At 39.3% G+C, this 27320-nt stretch overlaps 1 protein-coding gene across 4 annotated transcripts in view; it reads right to left on the reverse strand.

Annotated features, from left to right (window-relative positions):
• Window positions 1-27320, reverse strand: part of sipa1l2a (signal-induced proliferation-associated 1like 2, genome duplicate a) — an 89871-nt gene that overhangs the window by 42093 nt on the left and 20458 nt on the right. For all 4 annotated transcript variants that reach the window (XM_089011894.1, XM_089011892.1, XM_089011893.1 and 1 more), the window contains exons 2-4: window positions 8487-10245; window positions 6049-6182; window positions 3684-3872 (exon numbers count right to left, since the gene is read on the reverse strand). In XM_089011894.1, the coding sequence (XP_088868020.1) occupies window positions 3684-3872; window positions 6049-6182; window positions 8487-9900 (1737 nt within the window). In that variant the 5' untranslated portion in view covers window positions 9901-10245. The remainder of the gene's footprint in view (window positions 1-3683; window positions 3873-6048; window positions 6183-8486; window positions 10246-27320) is intronic.

A 27320-nucleotide genomic window follows, 5' to 3' on the forward strand; every position in this document is an offset into this window, starting at 1 on the left:
GAAGGTACACCGCACCGGACTATAAGGAGCACCTTCAATGAATGACAAAAGGTTTCCAAATATAATATATAAATATGTAAAAGTGTTCCAAATATAAGGCACACTACATCATAAGGCACTACAGTGGAGGCTGGGCCTACACACTACTTCCTATACAGGGGAAAATTGAGTCAGTGGCTGCTGACAGTAGTTGCGAGACCTGTTGTGGCTCAATATTATTTCACATATAAGGCATACCTGTGTATATAAATAATAATAATAATAAAAATAATACATTTCATTTATAAGTGCCTTTCAAAACTCTCAAGGTCACTTTACAGTCACAAGATAAGTTTTTCTTTGGGTGAGCAGCGACAGCCACACGCCAGCGTTCACTCAACCCGAAAGTAACTCAAATAGATAGAAAGCTAGCTAGCTAGATAATAATAATAATAATAATAATAATAATAATAATAATAATAATAATAATAATAATAATAATAATAATAATACATTTTTTTCAAGTGCCTTTCAAAGTTCTCAAGAACACTTTGCAGTCACAGACAAACAGATACAATAATAAATAAAATACAATTATAAATAAAATACAATTATAAATAAAATACAATTATAAATACAGTGAGACCTCAACTTACGAACTTAATGGGTTCCCATACAGAGTGTGTAAGGTGAAAAGTGTGTATCTCAAAAAACATTTCCCATAGGAAACCATTAAAATGGGAATAATCCGTTCCCGGGTTTCCATAAAATATACTTTTCAACTAAATAAGCCTAAAAAACTACACACAACATACCTTATTCTATGTATAATAAATGTGCTATTGTATTGTAATGAAAGAAATACACTGCATTGTATCATAAAGTCACTTTATTTACATTTGTGATGGTCATTTATGGCTTGATGGAATGGCGTTGGAAGTCGAAGGTCAAAGGGAATTGCTGTTTGCAAAGAGAGGCGCATTACATGAGGACTGTTGGTAACTTAACCTCTGGTGCTGTTCAGTCGTGTGCTTCCGCCAAAGATCACTCCGGCAGCCGTGGTGGGTGTGTATTATGAAAATAGTGCTTATTATAAGGTTTAATTTTCATAAATTTGACGTTTGTAAGACGAAAAGTTTGTAAGATAAGGTGTTTGTAAGTTGAGGTCTCACTGTAGATAGATATCTAGATAGCTAGCTAGCCAGCTAGATAGTATAAGGCGCAGGGTGATCGTTTGAAGAAAATGAAGGCTTTTGTGCTTATACCGTGGTATTTTACATATGCAGTTGTTAATAATGAGCAGTAAATGTGTGTGTTACAACTAGGAGATTTAAGCAACACCGTGTCATGCCTTTCAAGTAAGTTGATCCCTCTTGAGGGCATTTGTTTAGACTAATACTGTCATATTTATCCTCATGGTATCACTTGGCTTCGGTAAAATACATGTCTAAATTGCAAAGTATTGTAGACAGAGTCAAGATATAATACTACTCTTAGTTTTGTTTTGACTGGGGGTGTTCTTACTGGCACTGGCCAGGTCAAAGTGACACGTGGAGTCCTCTTCACCTGCATCACTCTTGAATGGCCGACCGCTTGACCAAAATAAAGAGTCAAAGAGGAAGTAAAATAAATGGCCACCTCAGTATTTGGCACCTGTTGCCTACTTCTTTACTTGAACTTGCGAGGTCAACCACACTTTTCAAGAAAAAGGGTTGTTGTGGATGAGAAAAGCAATGGCAACAGAGTGGAATTGCTTTTCTCCTTCCTTACAGGTCATCTGCTCCTGGTGTACTGCTGACACTGTTGTCATGGTGATTTTCTCTATCAGGCAATCTGCTGCGCACTAAAGTGGCAGTACTGACAGAAGGCTATTATACCATGTCAAGCAGTGGCAATGGAAAGATGAGGTTCTTGCCTTTGGAAAAAAAATATCTTTATTGGGATCACATCACCTTTTACTCTTGTTAAGACATTGGCCGAGGGCAAGGACAATTGCATTCACGTGGTGGGATTTGGTCAGCGCTTGAAAAGTGCAAACACAAGTGCAATGGTAAGGCTCCAGGGATCCAGCTCACACTACACTATATTTTCCAATAGATTTTCCTGAAGTGGTTTGAACTACTGAAACACTGTAGGACAAAATCAAATCTCCAAGGTCCATCTCCCTCAACAGTATAAACAACCGAGGTATTTGTGCTGAACAAATTAGAGGGCATTAATTTTATTAATCCTCATTTTTAAATATGATGGCAGGTGCTCAATTTTCTTCAGGGGTGGGAGTCGCAAAAATAGCAGCCTCAATAGATATATTGCATTGTTGAACTGGTGAAGAAATGTCATTTAAATCTTTTAAATCTCAGGATGGTGCTCAAGGATGAGTGGAAGCTTATCTCTCTGATAAAAAAGGGAATGACCTAGTATTTGTGGTTGTAATATTTCAAAAATCTTTCCAAGATATGAATTGAAGATGGCAGTAAATATTCTCCTATTTTCTTCTGTAACACCAAGATGCTCATAATTTTCCAGTTTTATTCATGTATTGTGAATGTAAAAGGGATGGTGAATGAAAAGGTTTTGTCATTTTCCAGATTGAGGCAACACATTTTGGATGAAAATCCGAATAGCTTCCTTTAGAATATAATTTACGACAATCGAAAATCAGATTCCAAAATATCTAAGAGGCTAATGCATTTTTCAGTCCATCTGCACACATGTACAATACATTTACGTTTGATCTTCTTTTTCACCACGACAACCGAACGTGCTGCTTTTAGAGATGTTCTCTCAGCATGACTGATAAATATAAATATTTTTAAGGCCTTCTCTTGCCAGTCAGGCATCTAGTATACTCATACGATGCCTGCAATGCAAAATAAATGAAGAAGTACATAACAGTTCTGACCAATCCACTTTGCATGCATGTTAAAAAAAGTAAAGGTGGCAAAGTAGGGGTTCTTCCTGTCCTATTGCTGAATTGCTTAAATTTTTCTTTACTTGCCTAGGTAAACATTTACAATAAGATGAATTGAAAAAGGAGTGTGTACAAATAAAGATGCTAAAGCTAAAACGGGTCACCTTTCCAGTATAATTAACTCCTGTTTACACTATATCGACAAAAAAACATACTAGAGGGAAATGTCACTCTCATCCACATTTTAAGAGGCTATCGCCTGACATTTAGAAAGAAGGCTTATTGCTAACATATGTAATTCCAATGATAAGAAGCCATATCTCCAATAAGCAGACAACCAAACACAATGCTGCTTAATCCCTGCACACCTCTTCCTGTTCATTGTGCCTCAGACGTGTCTTGTTCTTATCACTAAATGACCACTCACATCTTGATCATACCTGGGGACATACAGCACCATTGCTGCAAAATAGCCCATCACGAGCACAGATGGTGTGAAAGGCGCAACTTCAAATCAGATTATCAAAGTAAAATAATAAATACAGCAACCACGTGTTTATTTTTTTTCTCTTCTGTGTCCATTTTAGTTTAACATCGCTCTGCATGCCCATTACTTCATCTTCTGTCTTTTGGGTTTGACATTCTGTTTTGACATTCCATGCCTGTGTTGTTAATAATGAATGGTAAGGTGCTCCCAGAACGTTCCCCAACACATTAAATTATTCGAAAGACTTCTTCTCACACAAGCGTGTTCGCTTCAATGAGATCACAGACGAAACACCTTTGCACTTACCCCTTGTTCATCCAACTTGAGCAGCTGTTCGGGTACTTTAGGGGAGTTGATTGCCAACCTCAGGCATTGGATATTGAGCTCTGGGATCACGTACTCAAGGACTTCCTTAAGCGGCAACCCACGAGCTGTCCCATGTCGCGCTGTGGATGGGATTGCATCTTCCAGAATGGCTCCTCGAAGGGTGGTCAACTGTCAGGATAGAAATGGAAACAGCTAAACAATTACATTCTATAGGCTGGACACAATATTGCGGACACTTATTGAATAAGAGGGGAGGGAATAGTATACAAACAGATGTATTTTTGATGTAGTAAATAAAGTTATACTGTATTTTGACATCACTGTGAAGTGTAATCCCAAAAATGAACTGTGGTCGCTGATAGCACCTTGAATTGCACTTGAGTTGCATGATGTCTACTCGGTGCTCCGGATAGCTTGAAACATTTTGTCCCAATATTGAAGCCCGATACAATTTCATGTTATGCCGTGCTATTCAAGGAGAAGGCTCATTCCAGCTCCAATGGGCATCATTACCATTGTAAATAATTAAAAGAGTCTAACTGAACACAGCATGGTAAGTGGTGTTTTAGTGGTACAGCCATTAATGTGACGGTAATGGTTGAAGGAAACCGCTTTAAAGCGCGCTGCCGATAACGACGTGTTGTTGTTTGGAACATTACAGACACATTTACACCTATGAATCCCGACTCCGAACAGCACGGCCTGCGGACTTTGAAGTCAGCAGTCAATGCTTGCCTGAGCGAGAGGCATACTGAAAAGCAGAGTACTAAAAAGCAAGTGAGAGTGGGGACACGGCGGCAAGTAACGCCGGGGCTTAATCATAGGATCCCATGCAAATAGACGCTCCACTGGTTTGGGAGTTAACACTGCGTGCTACATGCAGGGGTCGCATGACCCAGATAGATTGCTTTACCGAGGGAGTGTCGCCTAAACCTAAGAAAGGTCCTGGATATCAGTGACATTTCTTTGCCTGACACATCTGTTACACCTGAATTATTCATTGGCTGAGACCACCAAGCATCTATCAGTGAGAGCGTTTCTGTACCACCAGAGACTATGAGAAAGAGCATTCCCATTTGTGGATTAATGACATCGTGTGAGCATGGGTGAAGGAGCACGTGCAAGCCAGGCCAGTGGCAAAGTGACAGCATCTGCAAGACGGAGTAACTGAGCCATGACTGACACAGTACCAAAGGAGGCATTTGGGTGTTTAATGTAGATTTGGGGAGCGTGAGCTTCCTCTTCTTTTCATGGTTAGTGAAGCGTTTCTCCCCACTCATCGCCTACTCACAAATTCATAATAACTCACTAAGTAAGGGTGTCGAGCAAGGCGGACAGTTTGTTTAGCATGGCGACGACGAGGCTCGGTCCGGAAAGACTCGCCGCTTACTATCATTAAGACCACACTCGCCTGCCTCAAAGATTAAATACAGTCTATTCTGATGTTGAGGAGACAATAAGAAAAAAATATTTTGGCAGACGTTGGCTACATGGCCATCTTGACAATCTGTTAAAATTCACACTTTGGTAGGTTATCAAAAACTAAAAACAGAATCACATGGAATCCCCATTTAATTATAAAGGGAGATGATACCCCATCCACCCAAATTGTCTAATCCGGTCATTTGAACAAGGGTCGCAGGTGTGCAGGATCTTATCACAGCTGTCTTCGGGTAGTTGATGGGGGACACACTGTACTGGTTGGCAGCTAACCACAAAAACACACACAGATGAACAACCATCTGCACTCATACTCACAACTAGGGTCAATTTGCAGTGTTCAAAGAGCCTGTTATCCATGTTTTTAGAATGTTGGAAGAAACCTGGAGAAAACCAATGCAGACACAACGAGAACATGCAAATTCCACACTAGGAATGCCAGAGCCGGAATCAAACCCCGCTGAATGTCCTTTATGTTTGTGGAAAAAAACAACCTATGCTGCAATCCTCATCCAGATGTATTTTTTTTAGTTCCATTCAATAATCTCATTTTCTTCAGTTGAGATAGGACAGCGACAGTGTTTTTTGAATCCAGAATAGATTGTATTCACAATATAAATATAAAAGGTCAACTCAAGTAGGTCCTTGATCACACTTGGTTATGCTCTCTCTGTGGCACCTCTGTAGACCATCGCTTTCATTTCATCCTTGTACTGCCTGAATAATCTCATTGACTTGAAGATGTGCTGAAGGAAACGTGGGGAGAAACATTTAAGAGCATGACCAGAAGACAGGTCAAAACTGTTAGAGGAAATAGGTGTCTCTACCATGGATATAAAAGTTCTAGACCGGTTTATGACACTTAACAGAACAGAAAGGTCAAACATCAACGCATTATGTTTACCTGACTGGTTCGGAAGGTGACCCGATAGTTGTACTGCATACCATCTTTCTCCTTTCCATCATCTAGTCGCTCCCTGCGGATGCTGACTGCTACAGGTCCCAGATGGTCGTCGACACCAAAATAGTTTTGATGCTCTGGAGACACAGTAAACAGAAAAAAGACCAAAATAATCTCAACGGTTCAGCGTAGACATGTTTTCCAGACCTTTCTCGAGCATCTATGAAGAGTTCTTGGCAGCTGATCAAAAGATAAAACCTCAGTTTTTTTGTGTTGGGAGATACATATTTGTTTTTGGAGCGCTTTCACAGAAGCTTCAGCTGTAACAAAGAGAACAACAACCACAATACAACAGGACACATCACCTAAAATTTCACAATATCGATCTATTGAAATCGAAGTGAGATAAAAAAGGTACTCCTGAATTTAACAATAAAAATGAAAAATAGAGCAACAAACTGGATCTGGTTGGATTTTCATTTTGGATGGTCGGGGCTTGGTGATTACTGGTTATATGATTGTTTTACATCAGGAATTGAGAAAATGGAAGCTGCTGTGATTCCTTTGGATAGTTTGCAACGATGCATTTTACATGCACAGGTCCCTGTCATTTTTGTATTGCACATTAAATAATGAATAATAAATATGTATTGAGCTAACACTTGTTAGCATGAGATTAAATTCTGGTAGAGAGTGCATGTGATTACTAATGGTGTCTGAAGCTGAACCACTTTTTTTGAGGGGGGTCAACAATTTTCCGTAACATGCCACTGGCTCACATCACTTGCTGTTGACAAGATGCCAAATGTTACAAGATAGATGGCTTGGGTTGTCATGTCAAATAACACCTCAAGTTTGTCTTCTTCCTGGCACCTTGCACATGCTATGCCCAAGTCACTTCAGCATCAAATGCTTCTCTCTCTCTTGACTTCACAGTGCAGAGGTACTGGGTTCGATTCCAGCTTCAGATTCCGTTTTTTGACTTGGCATATTATCCCAGAGCCTGCGCAGAGTTTCTCCGCATACTTCAGTTTCCTCCCACATAAAAAACAGTGTTGTATAAAGAATTTATGAGTTTAATGACTTCCAAGATACAAGGTGTAACCACCAGGTTCTGAAAGATAGCTTGGCCTTTGACAAAATGGATAGGTACTGTTCATTCGGGTAGTCGTGGTGAATAACATTCCTGCTGATGCAAATATGGCTTGAAGCAATCAGTGAGATCAATGCTCAGCGGCCCAGGTTGAGTCTATGCCATGCTTGTGTGAAAGTGCATCTTTGTGCATGGCCGTGTGTGTGTCTGAGGTGATGATATACAGAATGTCGTGGCCTGAATTACTTGAGAGGTCAAACACTCGAAACAGAAATATTTGGAGAGTGAGGAACGGAGTCAATGATTATCATAGAAAGTTCAATGGTACCGCCAAACATACAGTAAAAGTGTTATTAATCTTGCGGGGATGGCTTAGAATGAAGTTACACATTGACACTGAGTTTGATTTAAAAGCAGAGCAATTTTTCGTGGACAATCAAGAATTTGCCAGTGTTAAAAGGTGAAGCAGCTGTTTTATGTGTGGCTTAAAGTTGGGAAATTCAATCCGATAGTGCAGTCAAACTGAAGACAGTGGGAAAACAGATATGTATAATGATGTGATGGGTTGAGCTGGCATGGGTATTTACAGCCATACTCACAGGTGTTTTAATGGGGGCATCGGAGACCTCGTTGTGGTTTCACTGACCCCCATACTTTCATAGGAAAGGTCCTCACAGCCAACTGCCCCCCTTGGGAACAGCTGCAAACCAGGCTCTCATTCACCTCTTACTTCATACATGACCAATCACAGCTTTTAAGCAACATTGAGCGCAATGTCCAGAAAGGACATGACCGCTCCTCTCTCAGGGAAGGGAAACATACTTCCATGTACCCAACACAAGCCAGCTATTGTTCTAGTCTCAATATACAATACTATACACACATCCTGATTTATATAGCGCTTTCACAATAGCTGATGCTGTAACAAAGTGTTTAAAAAAATAGTTCGCATAAAGTAAAATAATTTACACAACACAAAATCAAACATGGACAATTGTGCGATCTGAACCAATTTTCCCTTATACGCTAAAATCTCAAATGTTACCTCACTGTTCATCAGCAGACACTTGAAAAGGCTCATATCAAAATTGTATTTTGATTTGTAGGTCAGTTCATTGTTGGTCTTCAATTTGTCTGCTTATCTAATTTTGGTTATGTGTGTTTTTTAACGCAATGCTATAAGCTCAAAACACAGCTTCGTAGGGTAAGTATACCATACATGTTAAATTTAGAACAAAAAAGAGATTGATAATAGTTCTTTTGCTAGGGAAAACAACATCTGATAATATGACTGTGTTACAACACTTGTAGAAATGCATGCAGGCAAATGTTGAGAAACATGTCTTACCTTTTCCATAGAAGAACTTGTGGTAGTAGTAAGCACCAAGGTCAATGTGCTCAATGATGTAGCGCTTGACCTTTTCTCTATGGATGGGCTGACTTTCTCGAGGCACCTCGAGTACAGAGACGCCGGCATTGGTGCAGTGGGAACTTAGTGAGGATTCAAAGGAGCAGCTCTCTGATAGTCCGCTGTAGTTGGCACTATTGGCTCTAGAAAGTGAGATCTTTCTCTCACCTTCACCTCCAATCTCATTGCGAAAGTGCGGGCAGCCCAACACGAGGCTATTGCTCTTTCCGTCCCCCTCATCAGCATCCAAGTTCTCCTTTGGGATCAAGTCTTCCCTGCTGCCTAGTGGTGACTCAAAAAACGCAGAATTTCCACTACTATATCCAATAACTCCAGAATCTGGTCCCGGTAGAACACTGGCCGCAACACCGGATAAGCCTCCGACGGAAGCAGCTGAAGCTCCAGTAGTGGTGTTTTTCCTCTGGCTCAGGTTAGCTCGGCTTGCAACAGCTTCACTAATGTTAAAAAGAACGCTCTGAACATCATAATGAGCAAAGCATTTTTGAAAGCTGAGTGGTCTTCGGTCATCCTCCAGAGAGAGTCTCAAAGCGTCACTTTCACTCTTAATTGTCCGCAATTTCCTAAACAAAGATGTTTCGGAGGACTCTGACTTAAGACGTCTAATGAAGGACTTCTCCCTTTCTCTGCTATAGAGAAGAGCATTGTCTACATAATCATAGCCTGGAACTGTGACAAACTCACCCCTGGCAATTTGGGCTGCTGTCTGTAAACTGGGGGAGAGTGAGGCATCACACCGCAACAACTCTGGAAACCCCAGGGGTGGTACGCTGCGGTGGTCCATGTGATCCACTCTGTAGCCTTTGAGCATGGTAAAAAAGCCGTCCCCACTTAAACCTTGGCGGTCAATCGAGGATGTACTTCCATATTCACGATGTAAAGAGGCACCAGTGTTCGGATTCACAGCTGTCTGGTCGACCACGTCTTCAGAATCAATGTCGCTGATTGTGACATCGCTGTTGCTGCGTTGACGAATAGGGTGAAGGCCTTTCAGTGGTGAGTGGCCAAGGAGGTCACTCAAAGTATACTTCACGTCCGAGTAGTCGACATCCAAACACTCTTGTTCATCTTGTGCAGTTAAGTCCACAGTATGGTCCTGCTGCCCATTCTGAAATATTGGTATCACACTCTGATAGTTTGGCGATGGCCGTCCATCCCATCCATCTTTTCTTGGTGGCCATTCTGTTACCCTGGCCCTTACGCCCATTTTAGGCATGGGTGGATTACCGTTTATTTTGCCGGGACCTTCAAGTTTGCCCTGCATGTTGGAGCCTGGTGGTCCCATGCTACCATTGAGGGTTTTATGCTTTCTGCTAAATAATTCCTCTGACTGCATGCCACTGTGCTATTCTTCTGGGCTTCCCACGACTCCCACAAGGTTTGATTTATTATCCTTCACCGGGTTCAAAATATTCATATCTTGCAAGCAGACTCCTTGAAGAGCGGACGTCCAGGACCCTTCCTCATGATATCACTTGGTGTGCTCAGTGATGGATGAAGGAGGCGGGGCCTCTTTTTTGGGATGCCGTTGTCATACCTCTCAAATGGCAACTGCCACAAAAGTTGGAAAACATCAATTGGATGTGAAGGACAAGCATCTGAGGAGTTTCGAGGCACTGCAAAGTGGAATATTTTCTCACAGCCTGCCGCCAACTCAGAATGACAGCCAGAAGAGGTGGACCTGAAGTGAAGGGACATAATCACAAGGCAAAACATTAACACACACAGCTCATGTGCTGCCACATATTTAACATCACAATGCCAAAATTACTGTTAAGCTGATTGTGTTTTATTGTTATTTTTCTTGTGCAGTTTATTCGGACAAAAGCGTTTACACACTGCTCTGTTTGGATAATATGTAGGGATCCATTTGGACATGTTTGTGTAAATCCATCCATAACATTGCCCCTCAATACCTATCGAAACTCTTCCCATCTTCAAGTCCCATCTCAAAACCCACATATAAATTGCATTTTCTGTGTAGCTCTCTCTCTTGTTTCTATTTATGATTTATATTTTATTTATTGCATTCTGTTTGTGATTGTATTTTATTTATTATAGTGCCTATGCTTGTCTGTGACTGTAAAGTGTCCTTGAGAGCTTTGAAAGACAAAAATATGTCGCGCTTGTTATGATACATGTAACTGCGTTGACATAAAGTTTGTGCACGCTGTTAAAATTTGATTAAATCAAAGGTTGTATTGGTTTTAGAATTTGATATTGTATATCACCCAATGTAGCTGGTTGGAGTATTTGAGAGGTACAATTATGGCCTGATAACTAAACCACACAGAAAGCAATGAAGAGAATTGTAATAACAGGAGGCAGATGTTCAGTTAAAACGTTGACCTGCTAGACATTTACATGCACACAAATATCTGATAATACCTGCAGGATCAAACATGCAAACGACATAGCAGGGATGTTTTTGCATATTGTAACAGTTTTCATCCAGTTTTGCTCGTTGAAGAAAAACAAAACCATTTGAGGTAAATTGAACATGACAAATGTTATAAACAGAAATATATTATGAAACAAAAATTCCTATAGTCTCTGTGCGATAAATATATAAACTCTCTTGAAAAGTGTATCTGAGCTGTTTTCTGTCGGCTAACTAATTGGTCCGATTTGGAAGCAAGAAAACTAGCAAGATAACGAGCATATTAGCAAGGTAAAACTGCAATTGATTGAATTTATGGTTCCAATTAAAATCCATGATAGAGTGAATCTGTAATAACCTAATGTCAAAATTGCAAAGGGATATACCAGACAGCATAGAGTACAACAGATTTGTTCGAAGTAGTGGACTTCAAAGTTAGCATAGTGAAGCAACCCGCTGTGCTGCACACAAATGGAATTGGATTGGATTGGATTTACATTTATTACTCTCACAGATGAGAAATTTATATTTCACAGCAGCAAAGTTGAGAAACGAAGATGAAAGGAAAGAAAAAAGTAGAGAAACAACAGACAGGAGCTGCTGGAAAGGCAGCCACTCTCGCGGCGCCATCCTGAAGCCAAAAGAACAAAAAAAGTAAATAATAAATAATATGACAACACAAAGACAATATGACAACACAAAGACACAGAGAGTCATTCATAATAAACCCCCAATAGAAGTGAAGTAGCTACAAATATAAGTGCTTTTAAATCCAGGTGAAAAACATTGCACCCCACAACTCCAATACCTTTGATCAATGTCTTCTAAACATTAAAAAAAATATTAAGTATTTCTTTTAGTTATTTTAGGAATGCTAATGTTTTGGCTTTCAAATGGTTTTAATTTCCATTTAACATGTTTAAATATGTGCATTTACGCATGGGTGTGTTTGTCAATGAACAATCTTTGCACTTTTTCACTTCTTTGCATTTGAATGTAATCAACTCTAATGTTTATTAAATGCCTCTAGGTGTCATGTCTTTAACTAGGTGAAGCACATTGAGTTGCCTCCCCTCGCCTATAATGAATGGAAATACAAAAATAAAAAAAATAAAACGCCTGAACTTGTCCATCGATAATTATTTTGCTGGAAAGCAAAGCACATTGAAAGTATCGCCTGCCCGCGAATGAATCTGATTTAAGAGGAGTGAGACAAATAGCAGTCATCATTTGCCTGCTTGTCCTTGTTTATGTTGCCATTGAGGGTCAGGACAGGGTGAGGTGGCTTTTATTTCATGTGGGAGACGAGAAACCATAAACCAATGAACACGGTGGTCTATGAATTTATTTCTTTTTGACAGTGATTCATGATTGCAGTTGTACCGCGTCTCCTTCCACCTTCAAGACGCCACACCCGCACCTAATGGAGTATGAGGCAAGAATCATGGTCAGCAGAATGTGTCCAATGCGACTTGAAGGTGGCTATTTTCTTTTCATTCCGTGATGTGAGCGTGTGCTGGAAGAAGGCAGGAGATAGGCAGGCCCCGAAATAATGTACTGTTATTATAGATGTTTAAAACACAAGGGCTAGGTGAAAAACAGGGGGGTGAATGGTGAAATGGGAAAAGAATTGAGAAGTGGTAGACGTAGGGGAAAATGCATGAAGAAAGAATAATGAGTCACAATTTATGTTTTTCCATTTTGCTATTCGATTTAATGTATTATTATTTAGCTTGTTATGTATTATTATTAACTCATTCACCGACATTCACGAATTTATTCGGGAATCGAAAATATGATGTAGAGCACCATTCCCAAATTGGTTTGGGTTTTGTTTTTTCATGCTTGGTTGCCGATACAGTGCTGGCCATGGCCTCTGGCAATGTTTTTTTCTTTTCCACAAGGGGGCAGCATGTCCCTTTTTTCCATGTTAGCGCTTTGTTCCAGCTTCAGCTGTTGTTAAAGCACTATTTCAACCAATATGTATAGATGGCATTGTATTTTGAACAGCCACCCTCATTTCAAGTTCATATAACTCCAGACTCATATAATTTAGGAATTAACTCTTTTTATGTGATGAAAGAAGAGAGTCGAATGTTTCTTACGCTGCATTCAATGTTTACATAGTCCTAAAATTCTATATTCTGTGGGTCCTAGAATTCGAGTGAAAATGACAAAAACCCTGGCACTTGAGTGGACACAGTTTTGCACGTCTGGTAGTGAATGAGTTAAACAGTGTACAAGAAGCGAAAGAGAAGTCCCATACATAGTGGAGCGGTATATTGGTATGACAAATACAACAGCATTTACGTTGTCAGGGGAGCTCCTGAAGTCAAGACTGGATTGAATTTGACCCCTGACGTCCACTGTAACTAGATTGCTGTACAGTGCAGGAGCTTCAAATAGTAGCCAGGTCAGAAAATCAACATATTTTGTTTAAGGCAGTCTTACGATGAAAAAAGGGACTGTTAAAAAGATAAACAGCTTTCCTTATCGCTTTGATTCCATCATTTCGTATTGAGGGAGGACGATAAAAGTTAACAGCCCGGCCTATTTCTCACGGCCTTTCTACTTTAATAATGATAATGTAAAAAAAGGCAGTAACTCGTCTGACACAATGTGAATCGAATCATTGCACTTGTGATTATTCCTGTCGCCAGAAAAGCAGTCATAAAATCCTCCCTAAAAGAGTCCCTAATTTCATTTCCATGCCCTGATGTCAGATATCTTGATTGGTTGTGAGCTAGAATGTAGTCTATCTGATTTGCAGGATCTTAAAATAATCCTCTGACACTGTGGCCTTAGAAATCGAGCACATAATGAAACAGTGACGAAAGTTAACATATTCCCTGCACCATCCTGAGATTAATATTCATCTGTCAGTGATGCACCATTTTCCTTTGCCATAGCAGAACATAATGTCAGCCAGCGCTGACAAACTCCTCATTAATCACTTCGGCATATGCCTAATCAAGAGAATAAGTCACCCATGTTAAATACCAAATACTAAATATAGAATATTGAATATATAACCATTTACCTGTACCTGATTCACTATATGATGAAGTCCATGAGGTGGAAAATTGGTGTAATCATTAACCTGTACTTGCGCCCGTGCACCCATTTTTAACTCATTCAATGCCAGACGATGTGCAAAAATGCGGCCACTCCAGTGCCAGGGTTTTTGTCATTGTCACTTGAATTCCAGGACCCACAAAATATTGAGTTTTAGGACTACATAAACATTCAGTCCGGCATAAGACTCTCTTCTTTCATCAGAAAAAAGAGTTAATTCTTAAGTTCGGAGTAATATGAGGTGGGAGTGGAGGTGTCGGTACAAAAGGTAAATGCTGCCCGTTCGTGGGAAGGAAAAACATTGCCAGATACCATAACCAGCGCTTTATTGGCACCCAAGCATGAAAAAAACACATTCAGGAATGGCGCTATAAGTCATATTTTCAATTCCCGAATAAATTCGTGAATGGCAGTGAATGAGTTAAAATGATCCTATTTATATTTTATATATTTTTATACTGTTTGTCTTGTACTTTCTTCCTTTCATAATTTGGCTGCTGTAAACTGGAAATTTCTTCATTTTGAGAGAGATAAAAGTTTTCTTATCTTACTACATATTAAAGTTATCACACACAAAATCATAACATTGAATTATGGACTTGATTTTTATTATATATTATTTTATTTTAAAAATACTTTGATGGATGATATTTTTATTATCAAATTATCAGCTTTTTGGACCTTCGTTTACAGTACAGTACATATATTTTAAAGCGCTATATGAATCAATGTGTATTGTATTGGATAATGATATCTATTTACGGGCGATAACAGAACGGCCCACATGCATTGAGACCAGTACACCAGTACACAAAAAATGGACACTCCAGTGGTTACTTCCCTGTGGTTTTGATTTACCACGGTCACATTTGTGTGCCTGTGTACACAAATTGCAAGTTTTGAATACTTCTAGGTTACAACGATACGGCTGTCTGCTTACAATGTGGTCACAATGTTACGCCTGAATTATATCTAAAGATGTACGGGGTCTCATTTCAGCATCTCAAATTGCAGGTATTTCTTTCTGTTAGACTAACTGATATCCATGCTTGTCCATTAGTTAAACTCCAAACTGGTGACACAGATAGTGACTGCAAGATATCTTTCAGAATGCCAGTCGAGTAAAAATTACAATTGAGGCGGATAAATATTTGAAATGTTCGATTCTCTGTAATTACGATCTCAGTTAAAGATATAGCATCTTCCCTTGTACCTTTCACCCAAGGATCAAGGTCAAACATGTTTATTTAGCTCCTAATATGCAGTGGGGCTACTTTTAACCCTGAGGTCATCATAGACCTGTGATCATGACCAATTTATTTTAATATAGCTATGTGTATTAAACGTGCCTCTATTCCAAACTGGCAGGAAGTAGATGCCGGCCTCGTCCAAAACGTGTTTTGACCTCCAGATGTGGAGGTCAAGCCTTGATGCAATCATCCTCTCCTCCTACAGCCAAATTAGGGTGCAATGTAGGTTAGAGGCCAAGATGATTACACCAATTTTCCACCTCATGGACTTCATCATATAGTGAAACAGGCAGCACAGCAATGGCAAGCAAATTCCAAGCTGTTCTGTGCTTTTATTATTGGCCTTTGAATGTTTCATGATGACAGGCGATAGCGAGTCAGACATTTGGATGTGTCACAAAATGTTCGTCAAGGCTCGCCAGGAAGGGGAAAATCCAAGTGCAAAGCAAACAAACCCAAGGGCATGTTGCTTGAGCTTCACTGACCATCTGAGTCCTCCATAAAACCACAATCAAAACAATGAGCCACATTCCAAGTCACTCCACAGTTGAATGAGATCACATTCGCACCGCAAACGGTGTTGATTTTTTCACTCCTCTTGGAAGTGATTTCAAACTCCGTGGCGGCTTACATTTAGGTCCTGAATGGAATTAAGAAGTTTCAAATGATGAGGCCAAGTTATATGCCTACTTGATAGTACCAGGTGAAAGTTGTTTCATTTTCTCCTTATTTTCCAGGTCATTTATCTTTTCGTGATTATTATACCACGCAGTAATAATTATTTGTTATAAAACCATTGACACCAGAAGACACACAAATATCCTTCTCAAACTATACACTTTTTTTGTCATGTACGACGGTCATGCAGCCAGACTAACAGATAAATATTGTCTTGAGCCTTATGAAAAGTCACTGACTAGCCCCTGCCCAAACGTTGCCCCCCCCCCCCCCCCCCCCCGGAAAATAACGAGACGAGTGCTTACCCAGCATCTCGGCACACATCAGCTGTGACCCTCATAAACATAGACAGTACCATATTTTCTGGTGTATAAGGCGCACCCCTTGGCCAGCATTGTCTTCAAAAGATGACCCTGCACCTTATACGCAGGTGCAAGGCAGTAAAGTCTCGTTATATCGATATTGGTTATATCGATAGTACCGCTTATTACGATACTATTTCTATGAACGCAAGGAGAAAGTTACATGCACGCAGGATCGGATATATCGATAGTCCGGTTATATCGATATTTTTTCCGACTCCTGAGAATATTGATATAACGAGACTTTACTGTATGTGAAGTCATATTGAGGCACAACAGGTCTCACAACTACTGTTAGCAGCCACTGTAGCACCTTTTAATGTGGTGTGCCTGATATTTGGAAAACATTTATATATTTCTATATAATACGTATTTGGAAAACCTTTGTCACTCATTGAAGGTGCACCTTATGGACCGATACGCCTTAGATATGAAAACACTTTGAAAATACACCACTGATTGAGGGTACGCCTTATACTCCGGTGCGCCTTATACACCAGAAAATATAGTACAGTACGTACTTGTAGTTCCATTAATCGAGTTTCATATCACAATGAGATGACAACCAAGCAATGGTCCCATATTACAGATGTAGGGGGAGTCGTGCGGTCAACATTTCAATCTAGCGCAGGTACAGGACAACAAAAGCTCAGAGTCCAATCTGCTTCCTTGTACTTGGATTAATCTTTCCAAATGCAATGTTTGTATTTTTCAGATGGACTTGTCAGTGTCAGTTAATCCTTTGACAGCGCTCTGTTCTAAGACGATATAATTACAGAAAAGACAAGCTACCATGGCTTTGTATTTTTAAAAAGTAGTATCTACATGGAAATTCTAACCATAAAAATTACATATCACTGATCTGACAAAAAAGATTTTCCATCATTCCACAGTCTATGAACAACAAAATGCCTTAGTATTTTATATCTTGGTTAATAGAAAATATAGGCCAACAAAAGCACATGTATGTTCTTCTTTCATTTTATGTTAAAAAATACAATAAAATAAAATAAATAGAATAGAATTTAGCTGATATAGCTGGAAACAGTAGACATTCTAGGCCCTTGCTAATAATAGTCAAGCCCAAACTTTTTTTCTGTGTGACAGGTTAACAGCCATATCATCTAACACTAGATTCTTCTTTATGGACAGACCACCAACCATACACCCCTCATGTGCTAGTATGGCCTCCAGGGACAAGCATGGAGATCATAAAGGCTGGTGTGAGTAGAGATGGGTGTCATAGCCTCGAGGAGCGTATGAACACCAGTGAAATTTGTTTCGGGCTTATTGAGTCTGATGATGTCAAGTTGTCTCAATGTGCTACTATTAAACAAATTATTCCAGTCAAGGAGGTCAGGCAAGGTTGTGAATATATAATTCATTAAATTATTATTGTTTTTAATAGTAGGTACGGTTCTCACCTTGAATACACAAACGAGAATACGCTTGTACGTGGATGTGACCGATGTGGACCGATCTGAGAGACGAATTCAACCGTCTATCGCTTTCCTTTCAAAGAATTCTGTGAGGCACAATTGAGAGCAAACGTGTGCCACTTAGGATATGTCCTTCCTCATGCAATCAAGACGGATACACTCAAGGCAAAGACAATAAAAACAAGGAGGAGGATTATATCGATCCATCCCTGGCAAAAACCCAGAACAATCTTTTTCACCTGATGGACTGATGTGCGTGAATCTTATGACCATTTGTATGTGACTATGTCAGAAAGAGGGAAAAAAGGGTAAACATCATTTTTGTGCTATATTTTATATTAACTCATTCACTGACATTCCGGAATTTATTCAGGAATTGAAAATATGACGTAGAGCGCTGTGGTTTGTTCAGGTTTTGTTTTTTCTTGTTAGGGTGTTGATAAAGGGCTGGCTGGACCTCTGCCAATGTTTTTTTTTTCACTTCCACAAGGGGGAAGCGTTTTCCTTTTATCCATGTTAGCACTCTATTTCAGTTTCTGCTTTGTTAAAGCGTTTTATAAACCAATATGTATGTATTGCATTGTATTTTGGACAGCCACCCTCATTTCATGCTCATATAACTCCAGACCCAAATAATTTAGGAATTAACTCTTTTTCTCTGATGAAAGAAGAGAGTCAAATGTTTTTCACGCTGCATTGAATGTTTATGGAGTCCTAAAACTCCATATTCTGTGGGTCTTTCAGTGACAATGACAAAAACCCTGGCACTGGAGTGGACACATGTTTGCACGTCTAGCAGTGAATGCGTTGAAATACGATTCAGTAACTACAGCTTTTCACACATTGCTGAATTGTGTTCCGCCTGTCAGCCAGTACGATCTTTTACCTTATCAATCTTATAAAACACACATTAACCGTTTAGTTACGGGTATACTGTAGAATTCAGCAATGCGTCGATCCCAAGGAGGTACACAGTAAAATCTTGAATACAAACATGACGATGGTAAATATGTTCATCAAACGACAGATCAGTATACAGTATACAGTATATATCAATACAGGTCATTCATCTTTGACAGTATTCATTGGATTGGATTGGATTGGATTTGCCTTTATTAGTCTATTAGTTTATTAGCCATGCGCACAGAAGTGCACCATGACCATCCTCCCCTCTGAAGCCCAAGCAAAACTGCTGTCCACTAGAATCTCTCTGACATGACATTATCTCTTTTGTCATTTTGATATGGTATGTATATATCATATCATTACTCGACATGAGATGACACCCTCTGCAATGTGTGTATTTATACTTGATGATTTAAAGGGAGAGAAGTGGGAGGAAACAAAGCACACACTGACCTTGGTCACCCCCATGACAGATGAAAAACAATAAGCAGACACAATTAACATAAAAAGGGGTCAGAACACAGAATATACACTGACTGTTTCATAATTCCCCTGATGCCTGCTTTCCCTTGTGCACAGTGAGAAAATACCCACTTTGGCTAATGCCCATCCCCAGGTGAACAGACTTATGAGAGAACACCTCAAACAAACAGTAAGCATCTATGCCAGTCTTTCCTCTGGCAAGAGTAAAACAAAAAAAAAACACTGCACGCTCCGTCTAAAAAAAATAATGGCTTGCTGCAGAATCTCGAGGATTAGACAGGAATTTGCACAAAAAGGAAATTGACGGATACGGGAACTCAGCATAAATACAACCAAAACTCTCAGAAAACTTACTGGGATATCTACAGATGGAAACACTGTAACAGTCGGAAGGCACGCTTGAAGAGCTGCACGTTAGGAATTTACTCCTGTTGGCTGTAGCGCAATGCCAAGTTTGCCATTCCGCCAGCCCCTTATACCCCCTCTCCAGGGATCTCGCCACACCTCATAGTTCAATAGTTATGCTCTCAAGCATAAAACTTCAAAAACAAGATATCCGTTTGTTCTTGCTTCAACTTTGTGGTCTGGGCTGGTGGCGATTTCAAATAAGCCCTATAATAAAGGGAATGATATGAACAAGTGTGTGTTTCCTCTGGGTGCTTTTCAGCCAGGAGCAGCTCAATCTAATATGTCCGGTTCAGATGAGTCAAAAGCACATGGGTCACAAGTGATTGGACTCTATTTCATTTGGTTCAGAGAACAGTTAGTATTTACCGAGTTGAAATTACATTCCCACTGCTCGTTTCAAAGTCAGTATCTGTGCTCAATGGTTACACATAGTCGGAAAAAAAGATCTGTTGGGTATAAAGTTGTGTCTTATGTCAGTTACTAGACAGAAAGAATCCTCATATATCCAGTAAAGTGCATACTATTCAGGTTAAAAGAAACAAAAATGTCATTTTGGTGCTGCGCTAAAAACAAGTTTAGTCTTTTGTTCCCCACAGCAAGCATTTTCAATCACAAATGGGATGGATGGGTTGAAAAATAGACTTGAACCTACAAGACAATCTTATTCGGTTCAACCAACCTTGACATGTCCGCCAATAATAACTGATACAAACCATGATGAACATGAGACATTCATTGAGTGCCATCAATTGCTTTTCAGTCATTGAAAAATTGTCAAAATTGTTCATAAAGTAGCCAATCATGCCACTGTACATTGTCAAAGGACACGTTTATTTGTCATCCCTCTTACCGGCTACCTTAACTCATTCACTGCCAGACGTGCATAAATGTGTTCATTCCAGTGCCAGGGTTTTGGTCATTGTCACTTGAATTTCAGGACCCACAGAAAATTAACTTTTAGGACTACACACACATTCAATGCAGTGTAAGATACCTTAGACACTCTACTTTTATCATAGAAAAAGAGTTAATTCCTAAATTATATGGGTCTGAAGTTATATGATCTTGAAATGAGGGCGGCTCTCCAAAATACAATGCTATACATACATATCGGTTTATATAGCACTTTAACAACAGCTGAAGCTGGAACAAAGGGCTAACATGGAAAAAAGGGAAATGCTGCCCCTTTGCGGAAGGCAAAAACATAGCCAGAGGCCATTGCCAGAGCTTTATCGGCACCCAAGCCAGAAAAAACAAAACCCAAACAAATTCGGGAAGGGCGCTCTACATCATATTTTCAATTCCTGAATACATTTGTGAATGGCAGTTGTCGGAAGACAGCAAGCAGGTGGAAAGTCGATAAAAGTTCACTCAGCCAGATGCAGGAAGGGTATTGTGAGTTTTCTTTATTTGAAGTTGATATCAGTTTTTGGCAGACCCCAGGTAACACTGCTCTCCAGGTTGTCCTTTGTCCCTCTTCTTCCTCCTCGAAGTGACTCGCTCAGTCTGGCTTTAAAGGTGCTTCACCTGAGCTTCTGGCCAATCGGGTCCCAGCGGCAATTGGCCATTCCCAGGTGGTTGCAATCACCTTCTCAGAGTTAATTAGTGGTCGCCCAACTCAACTGTTTTGGATGGGGAGAAATGCGCACCTTTCTCCCATCCAAAATCCATGAAACACAAAATTATTTAACATTTCTTTTAGCATCATGACAGCAGTGAATGACTTAATACGAAGTGGGATTGAAATAATTTCTCTTATAAACTGCAACAAGTGGCATTCCAACATTGTCTGTCATAGAAAACCCAACTAGTTAAAATAAACAATGGCAATTCCGACACCTGTTACCAAAGGTTGTACCCATAATTCAACCAAAAACACATTTAGACGTCATATTCATGTTGATAAGGCAGATCAGTGCAATTAAAAGGCGAATGCTAGTAGTTTGTCTTTCAAATTAGCTCAAGAGTAGATGCTGTGAGCAATGGGGAGCACCAAACCCCTTCCTGGCCTGATTGAAAAAGGGAGTCTCCTTCCCATTTGGTCAGCCAGCTGGCTATCTGCCCGGCCGCCTGCCAGGCAGCACATTGTCATTGTTCAATAGTTGTTTCAAAGGGAGCCGGGAATTAAAACGGACAGAACAACAGATTGTTCTTGTTTATTCACGAGGACAAAGTATACTGCTGCCACATCAAGAGCCGTTAATGATTATTACCGACCCTTGTATTATACATCAAACATGTATCTGTATGTAGTTATGACATATATTTCCATATAATATTACACATATATGTATACATTTTATCATATATTGGTCATAAATCTTTGGATATAAGACTAAATATATTGTGTAAAATAAAATGTAATCTACATTATTATTATGGTTATTTATAAATTTAAAAATACATATATTTTGCACTATATAATTGCATATATTACACCTTACTTTTTAATACATATATTGCACTATATGAAAAGCGGCAACCATTTGTAATTTTGTAATATATTACAATATCCTGTGACTGTAAAGTGTCCTTGAGAGTTTTGAAAGGCGTTTAGAAATAAAATTTGTGATTATTATTATTATTATTATTATTATTATTATTATTATTATTATTATTATATTGTGAACAATATATAATATATTTTACAATAATGTATTGACAATATATAATAAATGAATGTATAACATAACATATATGGGGAAATGACATTGAACACAATATATTCTAATATTTCCAGTTATGTTTTTTGAAAATAGTTTTTTGTTTCCTAAGGGAAACCACAGTGGGTGACGAAGTGAGAGGCCTAAAGTCTTCTAATAAATCAACACAAACTCTCGGAGAAGTTACAATAATTGTGATAGCCACACCAGGTGTGCATCACAGTCATATAATGTTAAATGTCAAGACTTTGAAGCAGGTATTTTTGCTTTTGTATCACAACTAAGACCCCCATGGATAGTTTTTGTTACACCCCCTGTTTATTCACTTCTTGCAGGATGCGCTTCCTGTATGTTCACAACAGAAGGAGACTATGTTCATCTTAGACTGATCCGGCAAGGCCCCCCGTAAACAGAAAGCACAGCTCAGTGGCCCCACTCCAAAAGGGACCATCTGTCCCCCTGAAGTGGGGGGCTAGCCACAACAACCTTCACTCCAATGGGAAGACAGAGAGAAACATACAAGTTTTGATTTGGCCTGGTGGGTCTCTGGAATAAGACCACTATCTATTTCAATCTGCAGACATCTCCCCTTCTGCTGATCCCCAGCCGCCCGCTGCCCACCCAGCTACTTCCATAATGACAGCCTGTCAGCAGTGCACTCCCCGGGAAGTAGTGAGAAGAAAAAAATAATCCAACAAGGACAGAAATGCACGGTGTGAAAATGGCAGTCTCGTTTTGCAAATAGGGTAAGTTGTCAAAATAATAACTTCTTTTAAACATTATCACACATCTATATTTTGTATTGTTGATTAGACTGGTGCATATATATTCGATTCATGGCCCTACACTTCAGCAACAATAGTGGCTGCACTTGCAAGGCAAGTGGTGCACAAATGATGAAGCAAATTACCCAGAACTAAATTGCACTGCCCTGGTTGACCCGCACTGTACTAACTAAAGGCCAACGTTGACCACTGGATCAGCATGAAAAGACAGCATTTCTTGAGCCATCAGCTAAACTTTAGGTTGCCGAATTATATACTATTGTATATGAATTTATCCTGATCAATTTGATAAGGGTACATATTACACAAAATAACTAATCAACCCATTACTTATTTTGTAAATTGGGTGCAAGAAAGTATTCATTTCTCTTCATTCAATGCCGACAGACGGAAGTTTGAAGAACAACATGAGGTCAGGTTTGCCAAGCGGAGCGAATACAGCAGTTCAGAACAGAGAGATTACCCCACCCCCCAACACCACGCAATGTAAATTTAGCCAACGGCTAATGCCTGTCACCTAAAATAAACTAACAAAGAAACAATAAACACATAAACAAACAAATAAATAAACACACACACACACACATACATAAATAAACAAACACATAACAATAGAAATAAAATGTATTATTATTATTATTATTATTATTATTATAGTAGTAGTAGTGGTAGTAGTAGTAAATAAATAAATAAATAAATAAATACACACATACATTAATACATAAAATGTATTATTATTGTGACATAAATAAATAAGTAAATAAATAAATCTCACTGCCATTTCATCACGTGTAGATTGAAATATACTGTATTATTTATAGAATTCAAAAAGACAACCATTAATATACTGTATGGTCGAGTGAGTTGAGATTATTGCCTTCCACAAAAAAAAAGGTTAGCACTACAACTGAAAAGTGCTCAAGAACAAAACAAAAATTCTAAAGAATGACAATGGTCTATTCTGCACATTCAGTCTGCATTGTATAATAAAACAAAAATGCATTTGAGGTAGACAGATATCAAACCATACACATACCTCATAACGGCTGAATCATAATGATGCCAAGTCATTTTCTTTTTAACGGCTGTTATTTTCTTTTTTCACTTTACCTGGTGTTGTTGACATAAACCTGGCAACTTTAAGAGATAGAATTCAGCCCTCAGGTCACAAGCTGAAAGCTCCGACACTGACAATAGTGTAAGTTTAGTCAAGTGGAAAATGTGAAGGGAAGAGAGGTGGACACAAGTGAGCACAGATGTGGATGAATCACATGTATTAACCACGTAAGAGCTTCCTGTGTTGCCTCTGTCAAAACACATATACTTGTTTGACATGAAATTACTCATTATCTATTTTTATTGCTTTACTTTGTTTGCTTGCCTTTAATTTTTTTGTTTGTAAATACTTTTAAAAGCTATACTTCTAATTAAATGACGAACACTGGGGTGCCTCGCATATAAAATGCATTACATAGATTTATATACAGTACGAGTAAATAAACCTGCCTTGCCTCACCGATAAACATCTGTGAGCACTGAACGAAAGCCAGGGTAGATGAGTATTTAGACCTCTACAGTGAAGACAAGTGGATCCCAATGATGGGCCGTCAGGGCCTGCAATGCCTTTTATGCTGGCCTAAAAATATCTGAATCACAAACTGACGTTAATTATATTTTGTCCATGAATTCTTATAAAATAATTCCAAGTTGTCATTCAGCTTCCTTTCATTGCTTTTCCCCTGTTGTGCAGCTTCCTTGTGTGGGTTTTCGTATTTAATCATTTAACCAATTACATTTCAGCCATCGTTTGTTACTAGGGTCAAAAATTTACCTGGACGCCTGCTCGCAAGCCTGGGTAACGTCAGCGTTATCGCAAACTATGATTGGCTCGTCACCAGTCAATCATAGCCGCTAGTGACAAGAGCATACTGGCTAGAGCTAGAAACCACACAGCGAGCTGGATAAGCAAATACATTGTTGTGTTGATTTAATTACGGTTTTGTCAAGCCACAATGGCTGAAGAAGGAGAATAAATGGATTTAGTTTCAGATGTACTGTTAAAGACATTTTCAAGACGGACTTTTCAAGAAAAAATGACATCATTAAGAAAAGTCGGATAACTCTGAATATGTCAGAAAATAGCAAATAATGTTGCAATTTTATGAAGTTATTATTGATGCTTCGTCATTCTGTTATTCAATCTTCTCTTCGGTGAGAGTGACTTCTCACCCCATATCATGAATCCACATGTTGATGGTAAAAACTCGGAACAGTTAAATGACAGTATTTCTTTCTTCACAAGTTATTTCCTGGCTAACGAATCCTCTCATAAAACACACCACACTTTTTATTTACAGTTGCAGCTGTGGATCAATTCAGACGTAGCACTATTGAAGGCCCAGGGGTGATATCCACGGCCCGCCACTAGTGGATACTAATAGTTCACTCACCAGCATACAAGCCATAAATCTCTAGAGGTGATGATGTAAATATCTGTAAGCCACCAAGATAATGAAAACACAGCACACAAGATTTTATCTCAGCATTAAATCCATCAGGCACTTGTTGAGAATAAACCACCCAAAAAACACACTGGGGAAAGGAATCTTCAAACCAAAAGACAGGTTTAAAAAAAAAGACTTGAACGCTCGTCTGGTAATTACAAAATAGTGTGTCTCCAAAGTTTGGGAGGGTAAATGTAATTAAGGGCAAGTCTGGCAACCATCAGGGAGTCAATTTGGTGAACTGCATACAGCTGCGACTTAATGCACACAAGTCTCGACCTCCCTCTGTGACAAAGCCACCAACAGCTGAATGACACGTTACCATTAGCATATGTGAAAGAAAGTAGCTCGCTGCCTTGTGTGGGGGCAGATACACTGTTGGCCTTGTCTGGAAATGGGTATGTGTGTCTACGTATATGTGTATGTGTGTGTTTGTGTGCATGTGTGTATTTGTGTGTGTAGGGTGGTGACATTCAGGGAGCCTCTACCTGACAGGAAGGACGGAAAGAGAAAGTACTGTTTTCTTGAGGAAAGATTCATGAATAATGCCAGTGACCTTCAAAATTCTTTTTGACAGCTGACATTTCAAGTTAAAGAAAATGGAGAAAGCCACATGTGCCACTTTATGTGAACAATAACCTTGTGAGAAGTGGAACATTTCAATTCATTACGATTTGGATGAAAACCCGCAATCCAGATTGCCTTTCACTTACAGCAGCGAATCATAATACATAATTGGGTTTTAGTGTGCTGGGGGTGGGGGAACAGTAAAATTTGAACTACTTCCTCATGATTGTTTTGCTCCGTCTCTGACTGGTTGGAGGCGGGAGCATGAAATAGCAGGAAATGACAGTCTTTCATCTAGTTGAATGAATGAATGGCAGCAAGTACGCATCTTTGTGCCACATTCTGCTTTGATCCAGCCTCTGGAGACATGTTCCCAGCTCTGATTTGAGTGAATGTGAAGGAAGGAAGGAGTTTTATGAGAGGAGTGGAAAGCCCTAAGAGGTAACACTTAAAGTTTCTTGTCACTGCCTCGTACCAGACAAACAAACTCTAGATCACCCTGCGCACATGCACCAGATACTTTAAAGGAACATACAAACTCGAGAATACCAGTGGCAGACCGTCAAGCCTTCTCTACTGTCCTAAAATATCGAATCTCAGACTGATGTTAATTATATTTTGTCCATGAATTCTTATTAAATAATTCCAAATTGTCTTTCAGCTACCTTTCATTACTTTTCCGCTGTTGCACTTGCAGACGTGTGTTTTCGTATTTAATAATTTAACCAATCACATTTCAGCCATCATTTGTTACTAGGGTCAGAAATCTACCTACACATTCATAATCAGTTCAGTTTTCACAAACTAGTCACTAGCCAATCATAGTATCACTCGCCACTGGTGATAAGAGCATACTGGCCAGAGCTAGCACACTTTATCAGTAGCGAGTTGCATAAGCAAATATTGTATTGTGTTGATTTAATAGCGGTTTTGTCAACCCACAATGGCTGAAGGATGAGAAGAAATGGATTTGTTTGCAGATTTACTGTTCAAGCTATTTTTAAGACGGACTTTTCAAGAAAAGTCAGACATTAAAAAAGGTCGGACTAGCAAAAATAGCACATAATGTTGCAATCTTATGAGGTTATTATTGATTCTTTGCCATCATTCGCCAATCATTTTCTCTGTGGTGTGAAAGAGCGACTTCTCACCCTGTATCATGAATCTACACGTTGATGGTAAAACCAAACAATTTAATGACAGTATTTCTTTCTTCACAAGTTATTTCCTGGCTAACTGTACCCTCTAGTGCAGTA

Source organism: Hippocampus bargibanti, linkage group LG13, assembly GCF_051943395.1.
Source record: "Hippocampus bargibanti isolate YZ-2025 linkage group LG13, ASM5194339v1, whole genome shotgun sequence".
Taxonomy (NCBI): domain Eukaryota; kingdom Metazoa; phylum Chordata; class Actinopteri; order Syngnathiformes; family Syngnathidae; genus Hippocampus; species Hippocampus bargibanti.